The sequence below is a fragment of the Zerene cesonia genome, chromosome 9 (assembly GCF_012273895.1).
Source record: "Zerene cesonia ecotype Mississippi chromosome 9, Zerene_cesonia_1.1, whole genome shotgun sequence".
NCBI classification, from domain to species: domain Eukaryota; kingdom Metazoa; phylum Arthropoda; class Insecta; order Lepidoptera; family Pieridae; genus Zerene; species Zerene cesonia.
The window spans coordinates 5048574-5067650 of NC_052110.1; the positions used below are offsets into that span (position 1 = coordinate 5048574).

The 19077-nt window shown below is 32.1% G+C and overlaps 1 protein-coding gene across 1 annotated transcript; it reads right to left on the minus strand.

Moving 5' to 3' along the window:
* Positions 1-9678: 9678 nt before the first annotated feature.
* LOC119829001 lies at positions 9679-17583 on the minus strand. The gene is made up of 6 exons (XM_038351348.1): positions 17425-17583; positions 15172-15254; positions 11905-11991; positions 11432-11680; positions 10977-11115; positions 9679-10120 (listed from the first exon to the last, which is right to left on the minus strand). The coding sequence occupies exons 2-6, from the start codon at positions 15247-15249 to the stop codon at positions 9921-9923; spliced, it is 753 nt and encodes a 250-aa protein (XP_038207276.1). The 5' UTR covers positions 15250-15254; positions 17425-17583; the 3' UTR covers positions 9679-9920.
* Positions 17584-19077: the final 1494 nt, after the last annotated feature.

The following is a 19077-nucleotide window of genomic DNA, read 5'->3' on the forward strand; positions in this document are numbered from 1 at the left end:
AATAAGTTTACAAATGTTTCCCTCACACAGTCGCTAAAAGGTCTTCTTGTTTGTAAGGTTGCGTTCACTATACGCATCACATAACGCACCCTGTACGTTGAAAATACGATGGAATAAAAGCTTATTATTAACAATATGTACCTTTAATCCTTTATTTGATTATATACTTATATGATTTTTATCCTTTATTTGAAACTCATTACGAATTGACGAAAAGTACACTTGGTACAATATAAATATTCGAAACAATCTAATATCGAGAAAACACTTAATCAATAACATAAAAGATATAACATAGCCACCAAGAGTGGTGACAAATTTCGACGACCACTGTACAAACTATACAAAATCAGTTTGAAGATAAGTACATTACCATACCATACACTAATGTATAACTTGCCTTGCAGTGTTGTTGGCTGACCAGACGGCTGGAGACTTGGGCAGCTGAGTGAGGAACCTTCAAACTATCCGATGTCCAACAGCACTGTCCTGTATCCTCATCGTTATGTCTCGTGAGTGTTAAATCCAAATATCCTTAAAATATTATCAAGGAGGTAGGAACAGGTCCAAAATTATTATTATTACGTATACCTTTATGCAACTGTATACACGGCCTTATAGACCTCTGATTGACCCTCATTACCTAGCGGAGTGCTTTTATTTCGGATCTAATTCAATTTGAAATAAACGCCTTTATGTTATTTGATGACACTTTAATTTAATGTAACGTAGGTCTACTTTACTCAATTTTCTTGCCACTGCGTAGAGGATTAAACCCATTTCAAATTTTCTGAGATCTCGTTAGATCTATTATGGTATGGTTTATATAAGTTTCTGGTGAGGTAATATGTTCAAACTATTTCAAAAGAAGCATCTTTAAGAATATCGTTTTTGTATATTTTCTTCTGCGTTTGTCAATTCACAATAAAAAAACATATAGGAAAAGACCATGGGCGATGTCGTTTCCCCAAACACATGAATTTTCCAATATTCCGTATAGATTTAAAATAAAAAACCATTTAATATCGATGTATATATATAAACATGTTTCATTAAATAAGCAAGTTAATTTTGTCTTTTTTATATTTATTAACATTTGATACCTAATAATTTCAACGGTTTTCTAAAATTATTGCTTAATATATATAAATCCAATCGTTTACGTTTAAATGAAAATTTCTAGTACCCATATCATTTTAAATATCATCCATCAATTTCTCATACCGACTGAGAGGATTTTAAAATCTATAAATCATGTAGTTCTCAATCTAAATGCGGTCCAATTACGTCTTAGATATTTCATTAATTACATCTGACCACAAAGGCGATGCCCACAAACATCTGCCTGTTATTTTGTATCCAGTTACATTCAGTGTAGTCTCCGTAGTCACTTTGGTAACTGAAGACACAAGCGAGATTGTTGATTAGTTTGTATTTCAGAAGAGAATAGTCTGCAGAATTACCTAGTAACCTGAGTGACTGCGTAGCTTGTAAGTTTGACTTACATGACGCTGCTATTCTAAAGAATAAACTATGAAGCCTGATGATGTATGGCATATGATATGTGAAAACTTTTATTACTTTTCAAATTATATCGCGTGTTTTATTTGAGCGAATTTGGAAAATCCTCTCGAATGATTGAACATCATCAAACGTTATAAAAGGTGGTTACGCATTTTGAATTCTTGTAATAGATATTGAGATTTTAAACATATGTCTGACTAATATTTGATGTTTATTCTTAAATTATATAATCCTTATCCAATGTGTGTCTTTAAATTAAAATAATGTATGGAATCATAGATTTAATGGCAAGTTAATGTTTTGGTAATCTAATATACATATTAGGAGCCACACATCGTTCATATGTAACACACGCCTTATATAAATATACGTAAACGCCTTATATAAATATACGTAAAAGTTGCAAGGAAACAGCTGGTATATTACTATATCAGTTAGCGGCATGTGATACTCCGCTTATCTTCTAATTTACTTCTAAAACAGTTTTGCGGACACAAATATATTTCGATCGTTGTAACAAAGACCAATTTCGTTATTTCGCGCTCTTTATGGAATGAAACCATGTTCTATGCTAAAACTACCACGATAAAAAACTGTCTCCATATTGAATTACCATATCTAATATATCCATGATGATATTTTTTCTTTTACGTCTCCATGTATTGGAGAATATACCTCCGTGTTCAATATCATTTTCCACGTAGCAATAATCATATTTTTGACCTTTTTACTTGTTAAAAATTTTATATAGATGCTTTGTGGTAGGTTTAGATATGGGGTGAGTTCGCAAGAATAATAAATTTCACTATGTATTATTTTTCAATTTAAATTTTTCTTGATAGTACTTACTACCGACAGGTGCCAATTTTCAAATACTCATTTAATTTATTTATTTAAAAGTCAACATGAAATTAATTAGAATTGTATGAAGTTTGGTTGTACTTACTCGTAGATGTTTTTAAATGTTTATTTTATTTTATAGTCCACTAGGAGAAAAACACTAGTTCAATGTAACTAACTAACTGGCTTACTCAATCTACGACGACATGTAAATATAAAAATAGACATTAATTTGGGAATTACAAACTTTGATAAGTTGTACAAGAAAAACACTATATATGGATTATTTGAAAATGGAGCTGGATGTAATATTTAAAAAAGATAAATTCTTGCTACTGTCCCTATAATGTAAATTGAAGAAAATACAATCAATGAACGCAAACTTAAAGCCATAATAACAGTTTTATTTCGTAAAATATAATGAAGAACAGAAGTCGCCTATAAAGTGTTATGTTATTTTAAACAATTTTGACGACAATTTCAATTAAAGTCAAGTCGTTGGTAACCATCTTTCTTCGCTTCACGCTCGAGAAAACCCAATTACCCCAGTTATTAAATAAATTCTTCCTATCCTGATTAAATCGACAATCCTTTGAAATGAAGTAAAAATACGGTAAGTGAAACCACGACAACAAACTCACGTCTGAAAGGCATTTAATTAATGGAGCCCAGAGTGAAATGAAATTCTTTCTTTTCAAAAGAAAAGTATAAGAGAAAAACTTAGATAATAGTTTGTTCAGTGGAGATGCGGATATCCGAGACTTGAGTTATCTACAATTTTCTTTGGCTATCTCTTTAAACTATTGAAGTATTCCTGTTAATTGCGTTTTGATTCGGATTTATGGTGCTCCTGTTATTTATTCAGAATTAGTAGGGATAGCAATAAGATTCAACTTGGAGAATGTGCCTTTATAAGTATTGTTAGTTCGACTTTCACTGGGTAAGTGAAGTGATACAATAAATAAATGATCGTGTATCAACTCTTGAAAAACGTCGACACTTACGTCAATTCAACATCTAAGTAAAATAATGCACATACTATTCACAAGTGTATTTTTTTCCTAAATAAAAGCAATTATAGTGGAATAATTCCGTAGGAATTACATTTGGTACGGTCAACATAGCGACAGTTGCGGAAAATTGGCATTACAAACAAGATATAGACTTTTCTATACTAAAAAGAAGTTATTTGCCACACGTGACTCTTGTGCAGGAATTAGGAAAAATGTGCTCACGAAGATAGGAGATTTATTTGATTAGGGAGCTTTTATTAATACTAAGTGAGTATATATATTGCCCGCTCATGGTAGATATTATTTGCTAATATTAAGTACTAGACTATTATAAACTTTTTTAATATTATAATTGAGGAAAATAATATATTTCCTATGTTATGTATTTGATAAAGGTGTTATTCAGCTATTCTAATATATGATTTATTATATTTTTTCTTATATAATAAAACGTTCGAGTATCATTTTTAGTCTTATAGCATAAAAATCCTACTAATATTATAAATGCGAAAGTTTGTAAGGATGTGTGTGTGTTTGTTGCTCTTTCACGCAAAAACTACTGAACCGATTGCAATGAAATTTGGTATATAGATAGCTGGACAGCTGCAATATAATAGGCTACTTTTTTATCCCGATATTCCTACGGGATACGGACTTGTGCGGGTGTAACCGCGGGGCGCAGCTAGTGCTGTATAAATGAGAAATTTTGAAAAAAAAAGAACAAAAACGAGTAATTTTCATCCGATCACATTCAGAGTTTTTTTTTCATCGTTAAAGGAGCTAATGGGTTTTGGTGAGCGTTACCACCGCCCATGAATTTGCAGAGGGGCTAAAGTCGGACTAATAAACATATACTTACAACCAACTGGTATAAAGAGGTAAGATATACCCTTACAATTTAATTAAAATTGACCCTTTACTTGAAAAGTTTATTAATTCAATCGAATCCGTCCAAGGCACAATAAAAACTAATAAGGCAAGCTTTACCGTACCTATATCGATAGTTTTCTTCTGAAACATCTCCTCCGTATATACGCTATATGCATCTTTATGCCGTTAAAGTATCGAGGAAATATTTTTCTTAAGAAAAACTACGGAAATTTCAACACGAAATGCATCAGATGTTTACTTCCGAGTTATAAGTTTCATGGAGATTAGTGAGGAAACTTTGTCGGAATTTGCCACTTTTAACACATTGAGTAGCGAATGCCAAGGATTTTTCAAATCTTCTCCGTCGTATTTATAGACTGCGATTTAGTTTTCAGTTCAGTAATTTATGTATACATTTTTGTTTTATTTTATTTTTTGGTTAAGTACATTATTTACGACATTCATATTGCTATATGTTTGTTCGTTTGTGTGGGACGAACGTGTTATGTCTAATGTATGACTATTAGTAAACTTGTACTGTGACTTTTGTCCACCAATAATTTATGGTTTATTGGAGATACCCAAAATATGGCTGCTCCAGTCTTCATTGGTCTTTATTAGCACCAGAAAAGATGTAAACATTTAAAACCAGTCCTTTTTTATAGTCATTTATATATTTTAACGTCAAGACTATAACTGCAAAGTTTTCTATCAGACCCCCAGTGTCCATTAATAACACATGGCGCCTCAGCTGATATTAAACTTCAGTTCAAGTGAAAAATGAAGCACGAAGACTCCATGCTGTGATTTAGACATATCTTCGTTTACTTACTGGATAATTCACGCGATACACGGCTGTCTCACACTGGGAAGTATGCGCTGTTTTAAACATTTTATTTTACTCTGTGGAATTTTTTTTTTTCTTATATTCATATGTCTGGACAACCAATAGGTACTTCTCTTTGTTTTTATCCTCAATTATCATTGAAATGATGTTACACATAGCCAGTCATAAGTTCTGTGTTTGAGTTAATTTGTTGCCAAAAAAGGCCTTTATAGACATTTTATAGGGCGGGGTTGTAGCAGCCAATACATAATTCTATATTATTTTAATCTAAACACTACAAAACTGTCACAAAATATCCTAAAATAGATCAATATTCATTTATGTTCCGATATTAATTTAATACTAGTGGTCCGCCCCGGTTTCACTCATGGTACGTTTCTCTCCTTATGCCGTAACAAAAATAATAAAAAATTGGCCGAATTGATCGAGTCGTTCGCGAGTTTACGTTAAGCAGTACATTTGGAGATTAATTTTTGTTTATACATGTAGAAATAACCTATTTCTTTATACAACTGTATATTGTAGATATATTTATACCATGACTGCTAACGTTGCGATAGTGAGACGTCATAATGAAACAAATTAAACCGTAATAGCACTTCATTTAAGGTAGGTTTTAGTTAAATAAGGAACCGTGCAGGTGGAATATCTAAAGACCAGTCGTTTAGTGAAGACGCAAGGTTCCGACTCCTTCGCAGTAATTTGCATTCTTGCAAAGATTGAAACGTAGATACTACGTTGAATTAATATAAACCTAGCGTTAATATGTATATATACCTCCTTACTTTACTCATATGAGTACCTATATGAGTAAGATACCTACGTCGAAAGTAAATTGGGTTTTTTTATATCACAGTTGGGCAAAGGAGCTGATTTTTTTGCTAGACTATGTCTATGCAAATGGATTGCCGACTTTTCTGAACAAGGGATACGGAAAGTATAAATGATAGGAAAAGTAAAGGACTGGGAAGGGTAAGGAAAAGGACGGCTCCCGTCTCTCTCACTAAACATAAATCACACTGAACACAGTACCTAGTTATTATTTCAAGCCGACCTCTGACGATGACATTTTCAGGTGATAAGCTATGTAAATAATTTTCTTTATGGTTGCTTTATTAGAGTCTATAACTTTTTGTTTCTTTATTATGTAGTCTCTGATTCCGTGGAATTTTTATTAATGTTCAAATTGAGTTCTGAATGTGACTGTAGGTATTATATGGCTTATATATATGGCTTATGGTCACAATTCGATACATAATTTAATTTCTAGTTTTATAGCATTGCAATGCTTTATAATTTTAATAATATTAAGTTCATATTTTCTCAATTCGTTACATAATTTGCAATTTTTGTACATGATGTCTTCCTGCCTCAAAACTAAAAATGATTAATATGGATTTGTGTTAATATTACAAGGAACTCTTCATAACTTTTAGTCTTTGCCCCACGTCGGTGTACTTAATTAAAAGCTCACGAATAAGTGGCCACTTAATTGTATTAAATCGAGCGATACCGTCTAGGGGGCGCTGTCCTAAATCATTGTTCTTGTACGTGGGTAGTTAGAAATGACCAATGGGTAATAAAATTAAAGTTACGAGCACATATTATTTGATGTAGTTTATAATATGTGGAATCGTGATGACTTCATTATCGTGTGGATATAATAATGTTATTAAGAAGCCCGTATACTTTACCTTGTGTCAATCTTTTTCGCATCCATTACTCCATTATAGCAACGCTACCCAACGCATTTGCAGCGGCCCCATCTACAAATGTTGATATTCGGTAGTGATTGCTTACCATACGGCGAATCACAAGCTCAAATAACCGCTATTAAATTAAAAAAAATGTAGTATATCAATCTGTGATTTTTTTAAAAAAAGTTATGTCAAAATAAGGTTTCATTTAGAATACCAGAATAGGCCGAGTAGGTATTCCATTAATAATTCTTTTGAGTGTTGTGTTGTTTCCGCGTGACAACAAAACACAGAACCCGGCGAATTTAAATATAAAGTGAAGCAAGATGTCGCAGCCTGTAATCAACAGACTTTATAGCTGGGGTTACAAATTAATAGGTACGTTGTTGCTTTGAAACAAACTGATTTTAAATCTCCATTAATCCATTTGAATAACGAAACTAGCTTTGCGGAAAATACAGGGACTTTGAAGTGCCGTCGGGTTAAGCGATTTGTTGATTGATTTAACTGCTATAAAGACATGATATTTTAAGTTCAACTTTTAAGACTGGTTGTATTGTATTTCACATAAGTAGATATTACTCTTTTTATATAACTATTTCTACTAACGAAATGAACTAGCGATGTACAATATATACTATACGCTCTTCCCGGTTCCGCCCGGATATCAATATATATTTCTGTTTTATCTCAACAAACATTCAAACAAACATTTTCATTTATAATATTAGTGTGATTTCGTCTCATGCTTCGAATAGTAAACTACTTATACACAATATCTAACTATATATATAAACATGGTAGAAATAAGCTTATCCAATATTTCATCATTAAGCGTATTGACCTGAATTGAAAACTGACGCATTATAAGAGCTTTTTAACGATTCCCTTTATGGCACGCGGACACCTACAAATCGCCTTCCTATTTCACACAGGCAAACATAATCCTCAACTAGTATTTATCCTTCGCTTATATTTAATGCCTTGCTCGGAAAATATCTAGAGATTTTCCTCAGATGATTTCCTGTTTACGACGTAGGATTTAAAAGGCGAGGGCTACATTTTTAAAATAATAAAGATTCGCGAGGAAATAAATGTCTCGTGGATTACGGGATTTGGTTGTCTTCATAACGCTATGATCCTTGTGGGGGCAGATAATAAATGATATCTGGTGACACAGATATGGAACTTGATTAAGATTTTAAAATATTAAAGTGAAGCTCATTAAAACGTTTGTCACAGCATAAATAACACAAAAATAACGTTTATTACTTGAAATTTAATAAATTAAAAAAAGACTTTAGGGATAAACTATGAACTGTGTACTCATGTTAATGAGTCGTGGCCTACAACATCTTGACCACAGGTGATACAGAATACGATAAATGTCTATAAATCTGTAATTCCTTCTTCGTTATCAAACTCCACCCTTATTCCATCTTCTCCCTCACCGTCGAATCTTCACAGTCGATAATTCGAACTGTGAATGAGAGGAACTCTTCCAACATATACCCCTCCCTTCCAATGAACTCCCGGGCCACAACATGCGATTCTTCTAGTTTCAAGAGAAAGGCAAGTTTCAACCTTGATCGCATCGCTAACATCAAGTTGGTTAGCAAGAAGGCACCAGCCTATTTAGTATTAAAAAAATATTACCATCATCTAACGGTAAATGTTAAGGCATGACATGACCAATTTGTGTGGTTCTTAATGCCTTAAATAATAAATAATTAAGTCTGTAATCCAATACATAAAAAACAATAAAATATAACTTCATTTGTCTCTACACAACAATACAATAAAAACAATAGAGAAAAATGTATACTATGCCTAAGATGTATGCTAATTTGACAGTGTGTTGAAAACATAATAATGAAGACTTGATATGGTAGAAAAAATTAATATACCTCTAAACGTTTCTTTTTATTATTAAAAACTATATACGGGCAATATTACTGATATTTTCTTAAAACTATTCTGCTTAAATAGTTTAACAAAGCTCAGAAATAGAAAAAGTACATACATTGTAATTTAAACGGTGTTCTTTTTTAGTACAATCAATAGATTTTTAGTAAATCGTGAATAACTGAGCATAAGTACTACGCGTGTAATGTGTATGTGTGCGGCCCTGTGTACCGATGAGACGGATGATTCGTTTATTCTATTCCTACTAAAATGTGTGCGTGCGTCATTTTTGCTCTTGGAATTTGTAGTCCGCTTATGGTACCATACATATCTAGTTATGAAGGTGTAACTTACTTTCGTTGTGCATTTGTGCATTTTTGTATTCTTAGAGTTAATTATTATGTACCTTCACTAGCTCTGTCCGTATTATAGTATAATTTCTATACATTTTCTAAATTGTAGTTTTTATAACGAGTTTAAAATACAATATTAAAAGTTTGCATTTCGGTAGTCTTACATATCTGACCGCACACTAAATGCACAATAAAATTAATAAAGAGCATCACAGGTATTACTATTCACCACAACCTGCTAAGAACTTTGGAAACCCTCCAAATACAATAATGATCAAAACAGCACCACTTATACATTTTGCGGTGGACGATTTTCGCATCTATTGCTTTCACTTTACTGAACAATTTCCAATGAAGCTTTGTTATTTCAGCCTCGCAGTCGTGATCTGTTATTATAGCATTAAACGGATTATGCCTGTGTAATGTATTAACAAGGTGTTTTAGGTTTTAAAAATAATCTTTTAAAGGAAAAATATAATTATATTTTTATATTCACATTTGTTAATTATAATGAGGGTTCAAATTTAATTTACAAGATAGTACAAAATGAATTTGATTCTTGTATTTAACGATTTATTTTTATGAGTTTTCACGTAAATATTAACACCATTGGAAATTAAACGAAAAACTTTAAGATAAGTATCTTTATTTGAGATTACATAATATTTGTCTTGATAATTAAAAACAATAAACACTTTAAACATACCATAGGAAGTCGTTTTGTCAAAAAAAACAAACATTTACTACTTACATGATTACTGTCGCAGAAATTTTCGAACTGTTTATAAATGTCAAAACTGTTTAATATTTAAAAAAATATAAAAATTAGGAATCAAAATTTAAATTCGTAAAATAAACCCATACAACAAAATTATATAGCTGCCACGTTTGTATTGTCTTTGGCCTCTTCTACTGTCACGATGGCTTCTTTCTTTTCTTCTATCTGTGGTTTTCTCCCATTAATTAGACACTCCACGTATGATGGCGGCTGATCCACAATAAGTTGTGCTCTTTCAATCATCAATTGTTTTGTATACTTATGGATTATGTACAAGAATATGGCTGCTATGCCTGTGGAAATAATGTTTTGTTTTTATTCATGTTATATTTACTGACTTTTAAATTGAGTGAAACTTATTATTACGTTCTATGCAAGTTTTAATCTGTTTTGAGTAAAAAAATGCTAAAAAATAGATAGGAATTTGTTTAAATAAAATTGAATTACTTTAAGTACTTAATAGATAGATAAACACACAATAATAAATAAACAGTTCTTTGTCTTCGTTATTATGATATACTAGCAGCGCTCTGCGGTTTCACCCGCGTAAATCTGTACAAAGTTTCCTATTCTAGTTGTCCAGCTACCAAATGTCATTGCAATCGGTTCAGTAGTTTTTGCGTGAAAGAGTAACAAGCATACATACAAATACACATACATCCATCCTCACAAACTTTCGCATTTATCATATTTACTAGGACATATTATGTAAAATCTAAATGAAAAATTTACATGATTTTAAAAGAGCAACTACTAAGTTTCTTGGCGGCTCTTCTCTGTATGGACTGCTTTCCAAACTGAGTAAATTTTATTAAATATCATATAGTAAGTTAGTTAGTAATTTAATGTCTTTGAAATAATATATACTAGGTATCCTATCTTTTGAGATCCCAGTAACCCCTCATTACTAGCGTCGAAGTAGCATCCATGAAGGATTTCCTTACGTTACAAAAAAAATATATCTTATCTTTTAAGTTGGAAGAAACTGCATAGATTGTGTAAAATGTATTAGACTCGGTTGAATAGTTTAGGAGTCCATCGTGGACAAATAATATGACAAGTAATTTATGTATATTAAGATATGACCTACTGACTACTTAAATAATACAATGCAATGTAGTTAAGAGATGAAAGAACTATATGACTTACAAACATCCATCAGTTTGATGAACCAGTAGCCCTCCACAGTGAAGTCATCGCGGTCCGGTTGGTAGGCTATGTAGAGCACCTGAAGAACCAACTTCAGGACGGATAGGCCATAGAACATTCTCATGGGTTCTGGATCTTTCTGTGAAATTTTAAGTTTTGTTGTAGTGCTAACTGCACGCAGTCAGAAATATAGATATACAGATTTTATCTCTATATATTTCATTCACCTAAATGCTACGTGTAACCTATTCGTTATTATTCTCCAAATATTAAAGCATATGTACAAACATAAAGAATTCAACGGGGCTTCTCAAAAACCTCTATTAAGTAGTCCTATTATATCGAATCAGTGGTTTTGCGCTCGTTGGTATCAATTAAATAAAAATAATCGAGAAAACACAGTAACTAAATAAATAATAAGTAGTAAATATTTCAATAATTTAAATTTTTTTTACCTTATGTACAGCCGCGACATATGACAGAACAAATCTGAACCATATAGCGTTGATCAAAAAGTTCAAAATATCAATCAGATACACATGAAGCATACCAGGGTAGCACCGGGGCTGTCCAGGCAGCGGCAAATAGTCTATATTGGCGTCAGTGTAAGAACGCAGGATGAGGGGAAATGGATAGAATCCATGCGTCCCTAGATTAAGGACCAGGAGAATTGGTTCTAGCCAAGGCCAGTCTATTAAACGAAGCTGAAAAAATAATAGTACCAATATAGCTGCATATATTGTTCTCATTTTTATTTCTAACGAAGTTATTTAACCCTATATCTACTTATAACACGGTCGTTTTATTTCAAATTCAAACACACACAAAAACACACACACTCGAGTCAATTTTTGTACTTTGAATAACACAACGAATTAAAGAACTCAACCATTGTTCAGAAAATGTATGACATCTTTGGTAAACTTACACTCTCTTTGTCGGGGTCGCATTGGAAACCCTTGGTAACAATGGCGACTATGAGGAGATGGCATCCGATGTCAGTGATGCTCGCAATCTGTAAATATGTTACATTATTGCATTGGGAATTTAATGTTCTGTATATTATGTATTTACAATTTTATTTTACAAATTTACAAGCAGTGGTGGCTCAGTGGTGAGAACCTCGGACTTCAAAATCGATAAGTCGAGGTTCGAGACCGGAGCGAGCGTGCAGGAAATAAATTGATTTTTCAATTTATCTGCACATGTGGATTACATCACCACTGCTTAAAACGGTGAAGGTAAACATCGTGAGGAAACCGGCATGTCCAAGAATTAAAAGTTGGACGACATGTGACATCTGCCAACCCGCACTTGGCCAGCGTGGTGGATTATGGCCTAAACCCTCATAGGAGGCCTGTGTTCCAGCAGTGGGAACATATATGGGCTGATGATGATGATATTATGTATTTATTACACTTTTGGTTTGAATTTTAAATAATACAAACAGTACCGTGGACAAAATCAAGTGTGTTCTTTAGCTCATATCCACTTTTGAAAATAAGCTACATCACTGCCAAGTATCATCAAAATCCGTTTAGTAGTTTTTGCTTGCTATATGCTTATAAAATTTTATCTTTAAAACACTCATGAAAAATTACTTTAACATTATCGTATAACTATGAATACATGAATATAAATTATTTAAAAACTGTATTAATGAGTTTATTAAGAACTTAGAGCTAAAAATCTTTTTACTAAAAATGACCATCTTGTTTCATTATCCATTTAATAACCCTCACAAATAAAAATATATAAATTTAATACATTTTAGTAACGCTACGTACTTATAACAAAAAATTATGTAAGTATGTTCATAAGATAGTGGTTTATAGAAGTTCCTTGTAAGCCTCAAGTAGGTAATCTACTCCTCTGATGACCAAAAAATTGGACGCTTTTCAAAGCACCCTCCAAAGGATCGTAGTCTTTCATCATCCACCCAACTTAATCACTTTAATATTATGAATGTGAAAGTTTGTTTGTTTGAATGTTTGTCCGTCAATCACACTAAAACTGCAGAACGGATTTTGGTGAAATTTCGTATACAGACAGGGTATGAGCTGACTTGGGTGTTAGGATAAAACTCCCTTGGAAAAAAGTAGGAATTTAATTGTTTTGTGGTATTGAAATGCTTTTTATAAACGAGAATTTTGGAAGAATAGAAAAAAATTGATCACGTGGCGGGATCAAATTTTATCTATTTTTTCAAAAATTTCTCAAAAAGTAGGAATCTTGATATCCGGGCGGAGCCGGGACAAACATGTAAAGCTAAAGACCTTTAACTATTTACTCCAGTCTGAAGTTTCCCTACATTCACTACATACAATAAAATGTGTATTTTTCCTTATATGAATCATGTCTACAATTTTAAAGGAATGCAATGAGTTATTACGAAGTCAATGCACTTATTGAATTGCATAATATTCTCAGTAACATAAATGCGAAAGCGTCTTTGTTTGTTTGTTCGATTGTCTTTCTCTCACGTTGCAACGAAATGATTTTATGATACGATTTTTGACAAAGCGTACTCGACATCCAAATTTTAAGCAACGGATATCAACAGGATTTATAACTGTATCGCCTTCAAATTGTCTGAACTAGACCAAAATTTAAACAGGAATACATGGGAGGCATCAGCTTTCAAATAAGAAAAATCATAAAATTCGGTTCGCCAGTAAAAAGTTGACCATAACAAATAAAAATACCGTCGATTTGATAACCTCTTCCTTTTTGAGGTCGGTTGAAAATCTTAACAATAGAAACAATTCTAAAAAGCATGTTATGAAGTGAGAAATGGATTTAATTAATTCATGAGTTACTTCATAAAAAGTCAATTTTTCTGTGTCTAAACTTTCTACTAATATTATAAATGGGAAAGTTTGTAATAGATGTGTGTGTATGCTCTTTCACGTAAAAACTACTGAACCGATTGCAATGAAATTTGGTTCGTAGACAGCTGGACAACTGGTATAACATATAGGCAACTTTTTATCCCGGGATACGAACTTACGCGGGTGAAACCGCGGGGCGTAGCTAGTTAAAAATAAGTACGAAAATACAGTTCATACAGCCGGCACGTATTGTCACGAAAATGCATACTTTGCACCCATATCGTACAAATAAGAGGTTAAAAAAATCCTCTTGTGTTTTGCAATGCGGGCTTTCAGTTATTTGATAACGTTAGTTACAAGAGATTTTCGTTTGCCAGATAGGGCCGATGAAATACTGTTTCCAGCCGTAATTAGTATGTTTTTGGTGACTTTGAAAGACTGGTTTATCGTTAACTGAACTTTTGTTTAAATGGATTACTTGTAATACAAGTAACTATTGCATGCGATATTCGTTCATCATTTCCTCATCTTCAGGCCATACATGTTCCCACTGTTGGGAAACAGGCCTCCTATGAGGGTGTATATCCTACTAATATTTCTAAATGCGAAAGTTCGTGAGGATGGATGTATGTGTATGTGTTATTATGTAACTCGTTCACGCAAAAACTGCTGAACCGATTGCAATGAAATTTGGTACGTATATAGCTGGGCAACTGGAATAACACATAGACGACTGTTTATTCCGATATTCCTACCGGATACAAAACCGCGAGGTACAGATAGTAAGTATATAAATATATAAAGTTAAAGAGTGTATTGATTTGAACGTCAATCTCAGTATTCATTAGTAATTCAAAGATTACTTTTGTGTTGAATAGTTCATTATTAAGGAAGTCTATAGGTTATACAACATAATGTACTACGTGTGTGAAACCGCAGGTTACAGCTAGATACTATTATTCAGGAAAGAAAACTGCCTTTCTAAAAACAATTAACGAAACAGTCTCCCATCTTAAAGTCAACTGGGTAAAAATTTTTGACTCACATTTTCCCTTAATGATGAAGATACGCTATTGGTATAAAACAGGTTCATAGCTTATAATAAATACGTAGTAACGCATGTTATAACGTGTCCATAGACAAAGCTGTAGCTCTAAACTATGACTTATTACACTAGCTAACACTCGTAAATACGTCACAAGCTCACGCCACAGATTACATAACATTTGTCAATTGCTTCTTCAGCGTCGATATTAGCTCTTTAGATTGGGTGTGATTCGCCAGTTCGAGTTTCGTGGCCAGTTCGCACCAGGGAAGCTACCCCACCCATATTATATCGTTATTGTTTTAAATTGTTTCCTTACCAAATTCATGTATCCAATGATAAAGCATTTTATTCGTAGGCTGCCTCCACAACACCAGTCACGCCTAGCTACCTGCATTTCGTCTGAAAAAATAAACAATTTTATACATAGATAACCAATTTAGTAATGTTTATTCTATTTGCTCTGTATTCTTTTTCCGTCAAGAAACAAGTGTAATTATCGCACAGATTAAAAAAAGGTTGTAATTTGTTACATTAACCTTTTAAAATAGATTGTGACAAAGAATTGCACAACCTGCGAATATTTAGATTTTAGACTAATTAAATTCTTAACAATACTCGTGTAATAAAAATATATTCCGGTATTTACATACAATAATTATTATACCTAATAAAAAAACTTCATAGTCGTGCTCCTGAAATTTTTTTTACATATATATGTATTATTTACGTTAGCACATATCATAATTATCAAATTAATTCTTGTTTTCTAATAAAAAATCAGCCGTAATAATTGTATTAACATTATGTATTCTCGAAGTTTCTAGCGATGATGCTTACAATTCAGTCGATTAAATTCTATGGTGTTAGTCCTCGTTTGTTATATACCTACGTATAGATGTAGATTGTATATCAACTTCATATGACTTGTTACACAAGCTAAATACAACCCTATTACCGTACGAAACGGTTTAATAATAAATGTCAATAGGTTGGTATCAATGAAACGCGATAGGTGCAATTTTCTGTGGTTGTAATTATTTGAAAGTTGAAACCGTTTTAAATTGATGTGTGTAAAAATATACCATTACTTTTTATATTTTATGTGTTAAATTCATAATCATTTAATTCGATTTCATACATTTTTTAGCGGATTTTAAGTATTTTACTGTTTAAGTTTCATATTTTTAGAAAATAAAATTCGGGCAAGTCTGGAACGCCTAAAATAAATAGAGTGAATAAAATAAATGTTACGGTAATTTAAATATTTCTCCACAAAAAAACAATTTGATGAACAAGTTATTTCGAATAGTGTAGATAGAAACTGAGCACTATTATAGTTTTTACACGTTGCATGCCTATAATAGGCATGCAACGTGTAAAAACTTCAAGGCCACTTGCGTTTCGCGAACAAAACACGATCCCAGAACTATGCCTATTGGATCTGTTTTATCGATTCTTATTGGATTCATTCAGAAATTAGCGTCCACGATAGGCATAAATTCATTTCAGGTTTTTCGGTATATGAAAATGTTTTAACATATGTGTTGTTTAATTTGTAAAAGGTATGCATATAGGTACCTGTTATCTATATCCTGCTAATATTTATTAATGCGAAAGTTTGCGAGAATGGATGTTTGTGTATGTGTATGTTTGTGACTCTTTCACGCAAAAACTACAGAACCGATAGCAATGAAATTTGGTTCGTAGATAGCTGGACAACTGGAATAACACATTGGCAACTTTTTATCCCGATATTCCTACGGGATACAGACTTACGCGGGTGAAACCGCGAGACGAAGCTAGTATTCAATAATAAAAACTTTTTCGATGATTATGTCTTTTCATTCTAGGTACATATACGTATTATATGTATACTTTCAATTTCGCATACGTTAAAACAATCACAGGAAATCATCATATTTATTTATTCATTGCCTGTTTGTTATCACATAGGTACAAGACTCAGAAAGCAAATGTCAATGCGCATTTTAAATTCAAAGCAGTATGAGGAAAAAGTTAGTGTTTATCTTATTTTTCCTGCTATACTTAAATGACATTTATACATTTTTTTTTAATCATTTATATTTGCTAGCTTCCTTCAATTATATTAAAGGCAAATAATTCTATAAATATATTTTGATTTTGAAAATAAACAGTAAAATATTTTTTTAAAAGAGGATAGACAAATTAAAATAAAATTCCGTAAAACGTTGCTATTTAAGTAAGTAGAACGTACTCGCACTATCAGTAAATTGTAATGACCATGTCAGAATTACTGATGTAATAGAAATAATAACCTACCAATTACTATATAGTATATCGCTTTCTAGGCCAGTCAATGAAACAACGTAATATTCTTATTCAAAATATACGAATCACCACAATGTATGGCCAAAATAAACACTCAGTTGAAATTACGGAAATAATTTCTCTTCAAACTGTACACAAGAGCCATAAACTAATCGTAACATGGTATTTTGTCGAATCGTTGATTGGAAACCGCTAAAGTTAACGTTAAAGCCTAAACAATTGTCACTAAATCATTCCAAAACAATAATATAAAACTTACCAGCAATTATATAAGAAATCCAGTTAAAATAAGGTTAAAAAGCACAAAATTACACGAGAGAATTTCACCACAACGCCAAATGAATCACAAAAATCAAACACGACTGCAGTCCAGTGAGTACTGAGTGCGCACACGCAGCAGCCGCGTACATTCGTACCGGTTGCATGTGTGCGAATGCCACAGAGTAAAATCCCAGTAGAACAAACTTATTCAATAATTTGTTGTGCTGATTCACGCGTCCAAATTTGTCATGGTATTAGCATTAATAGCGTAACTTGCTTAAAATTACTTAAAGACTTGGTTGAACAAAGAACATTAACAGGGTTAAATTAATGGTTATTTCAAATGTGTATTGAATTCCTTCCTTGGACTCGTTAGTCAAGTATTTCCCATACAAAATATTGTTGTTTAGTTTGTTAAAAAGAGGTTTATTTAATAGTTTAGATAAGTAAATAAAACAACCTTATCTGTTACAACAGGTTAAAAAATGTTAATATTGAAAGTTAACTCTTAGTATTTTTAAGAGTACTGGTATGCTTGTACGCATCTATTAATTGATGATCATTAGTTAATTATAAATTAAAGAATTGCAGTAAAATACATATTTACCTTAAAAATTTATTCATTAACTGCAATTCTTAGAATGTGGCAAATGCATTAATTATAATTTGTGAATGTGTGCGTTTCATATTCTTGGATTATCCACAAGTCAGGGCGATAGATATGAGGAAAATCATTATTGCACGTTGTATCAACTACATTTCTACGATTCATTTAATGTTGTGATTCATCGCCTTATAAAGTCAGCAATGGAAGACGTTAAATCGATTTTGTTGTAAAATACGCATAGCTATTTAATATAACGCCATCTATTGGTGGTTTAGTTCTTGAAATACGCGTATGTTTGTAAACAAAACCAAACAATACACAATACTCCATTATAAATGTAAATGTACTCATCGTTTTAAAAACTCTTTGAAATAATATGCTTTGTACGTGACTTAATGAGACACTGGAATAATTAATGTATACCTAATTGGTAGTCAATAGTTTCAGTTATCACTAGAGATACTGTATATGATGTATACCGATGCAAATTTTGTTGACATAAAAGCTAGTTCCTAAGTCTAAAAATCTATAAATTTTATTATCAATTGCATTGCCTGCAACTACATAGCAAGTGGTTTCTTTCCCACATCAATAAAAACATAGGTATAATGTTATTAACTGTTCTAATATTACAAAGCTGAAGAGTTCGTTTGTTTGGCCAAACGTGCTAATCTCAGGAGCAGTTTCAGTTTTAGATAGCCCATGTTTTGAGAAAGGCTATATGCTATATAACAACATGTGTTTATTTATTATATATAATATATGTTAAGTGTATTTCTTACGTCGTTGATAAAATTTCTAATTCTGAAAGGAGATCAACGTGAATTTAGAAACAGGCATTCCCTATCTAATCTAAAACCTAGATAATAAATGAACGCGTCGACACAACCCGTGTTAAGTTGGGCTATAAACAAAAATAAATTGTACCTTGTGTTACATTTTCAATGTAAAATTTTGTAATTCATTTTTTTCATTTATCAAATAATATAAATGAGCATAACTCATTTCTTTAGAATAATTAATTTTATATAATTATGTTATATA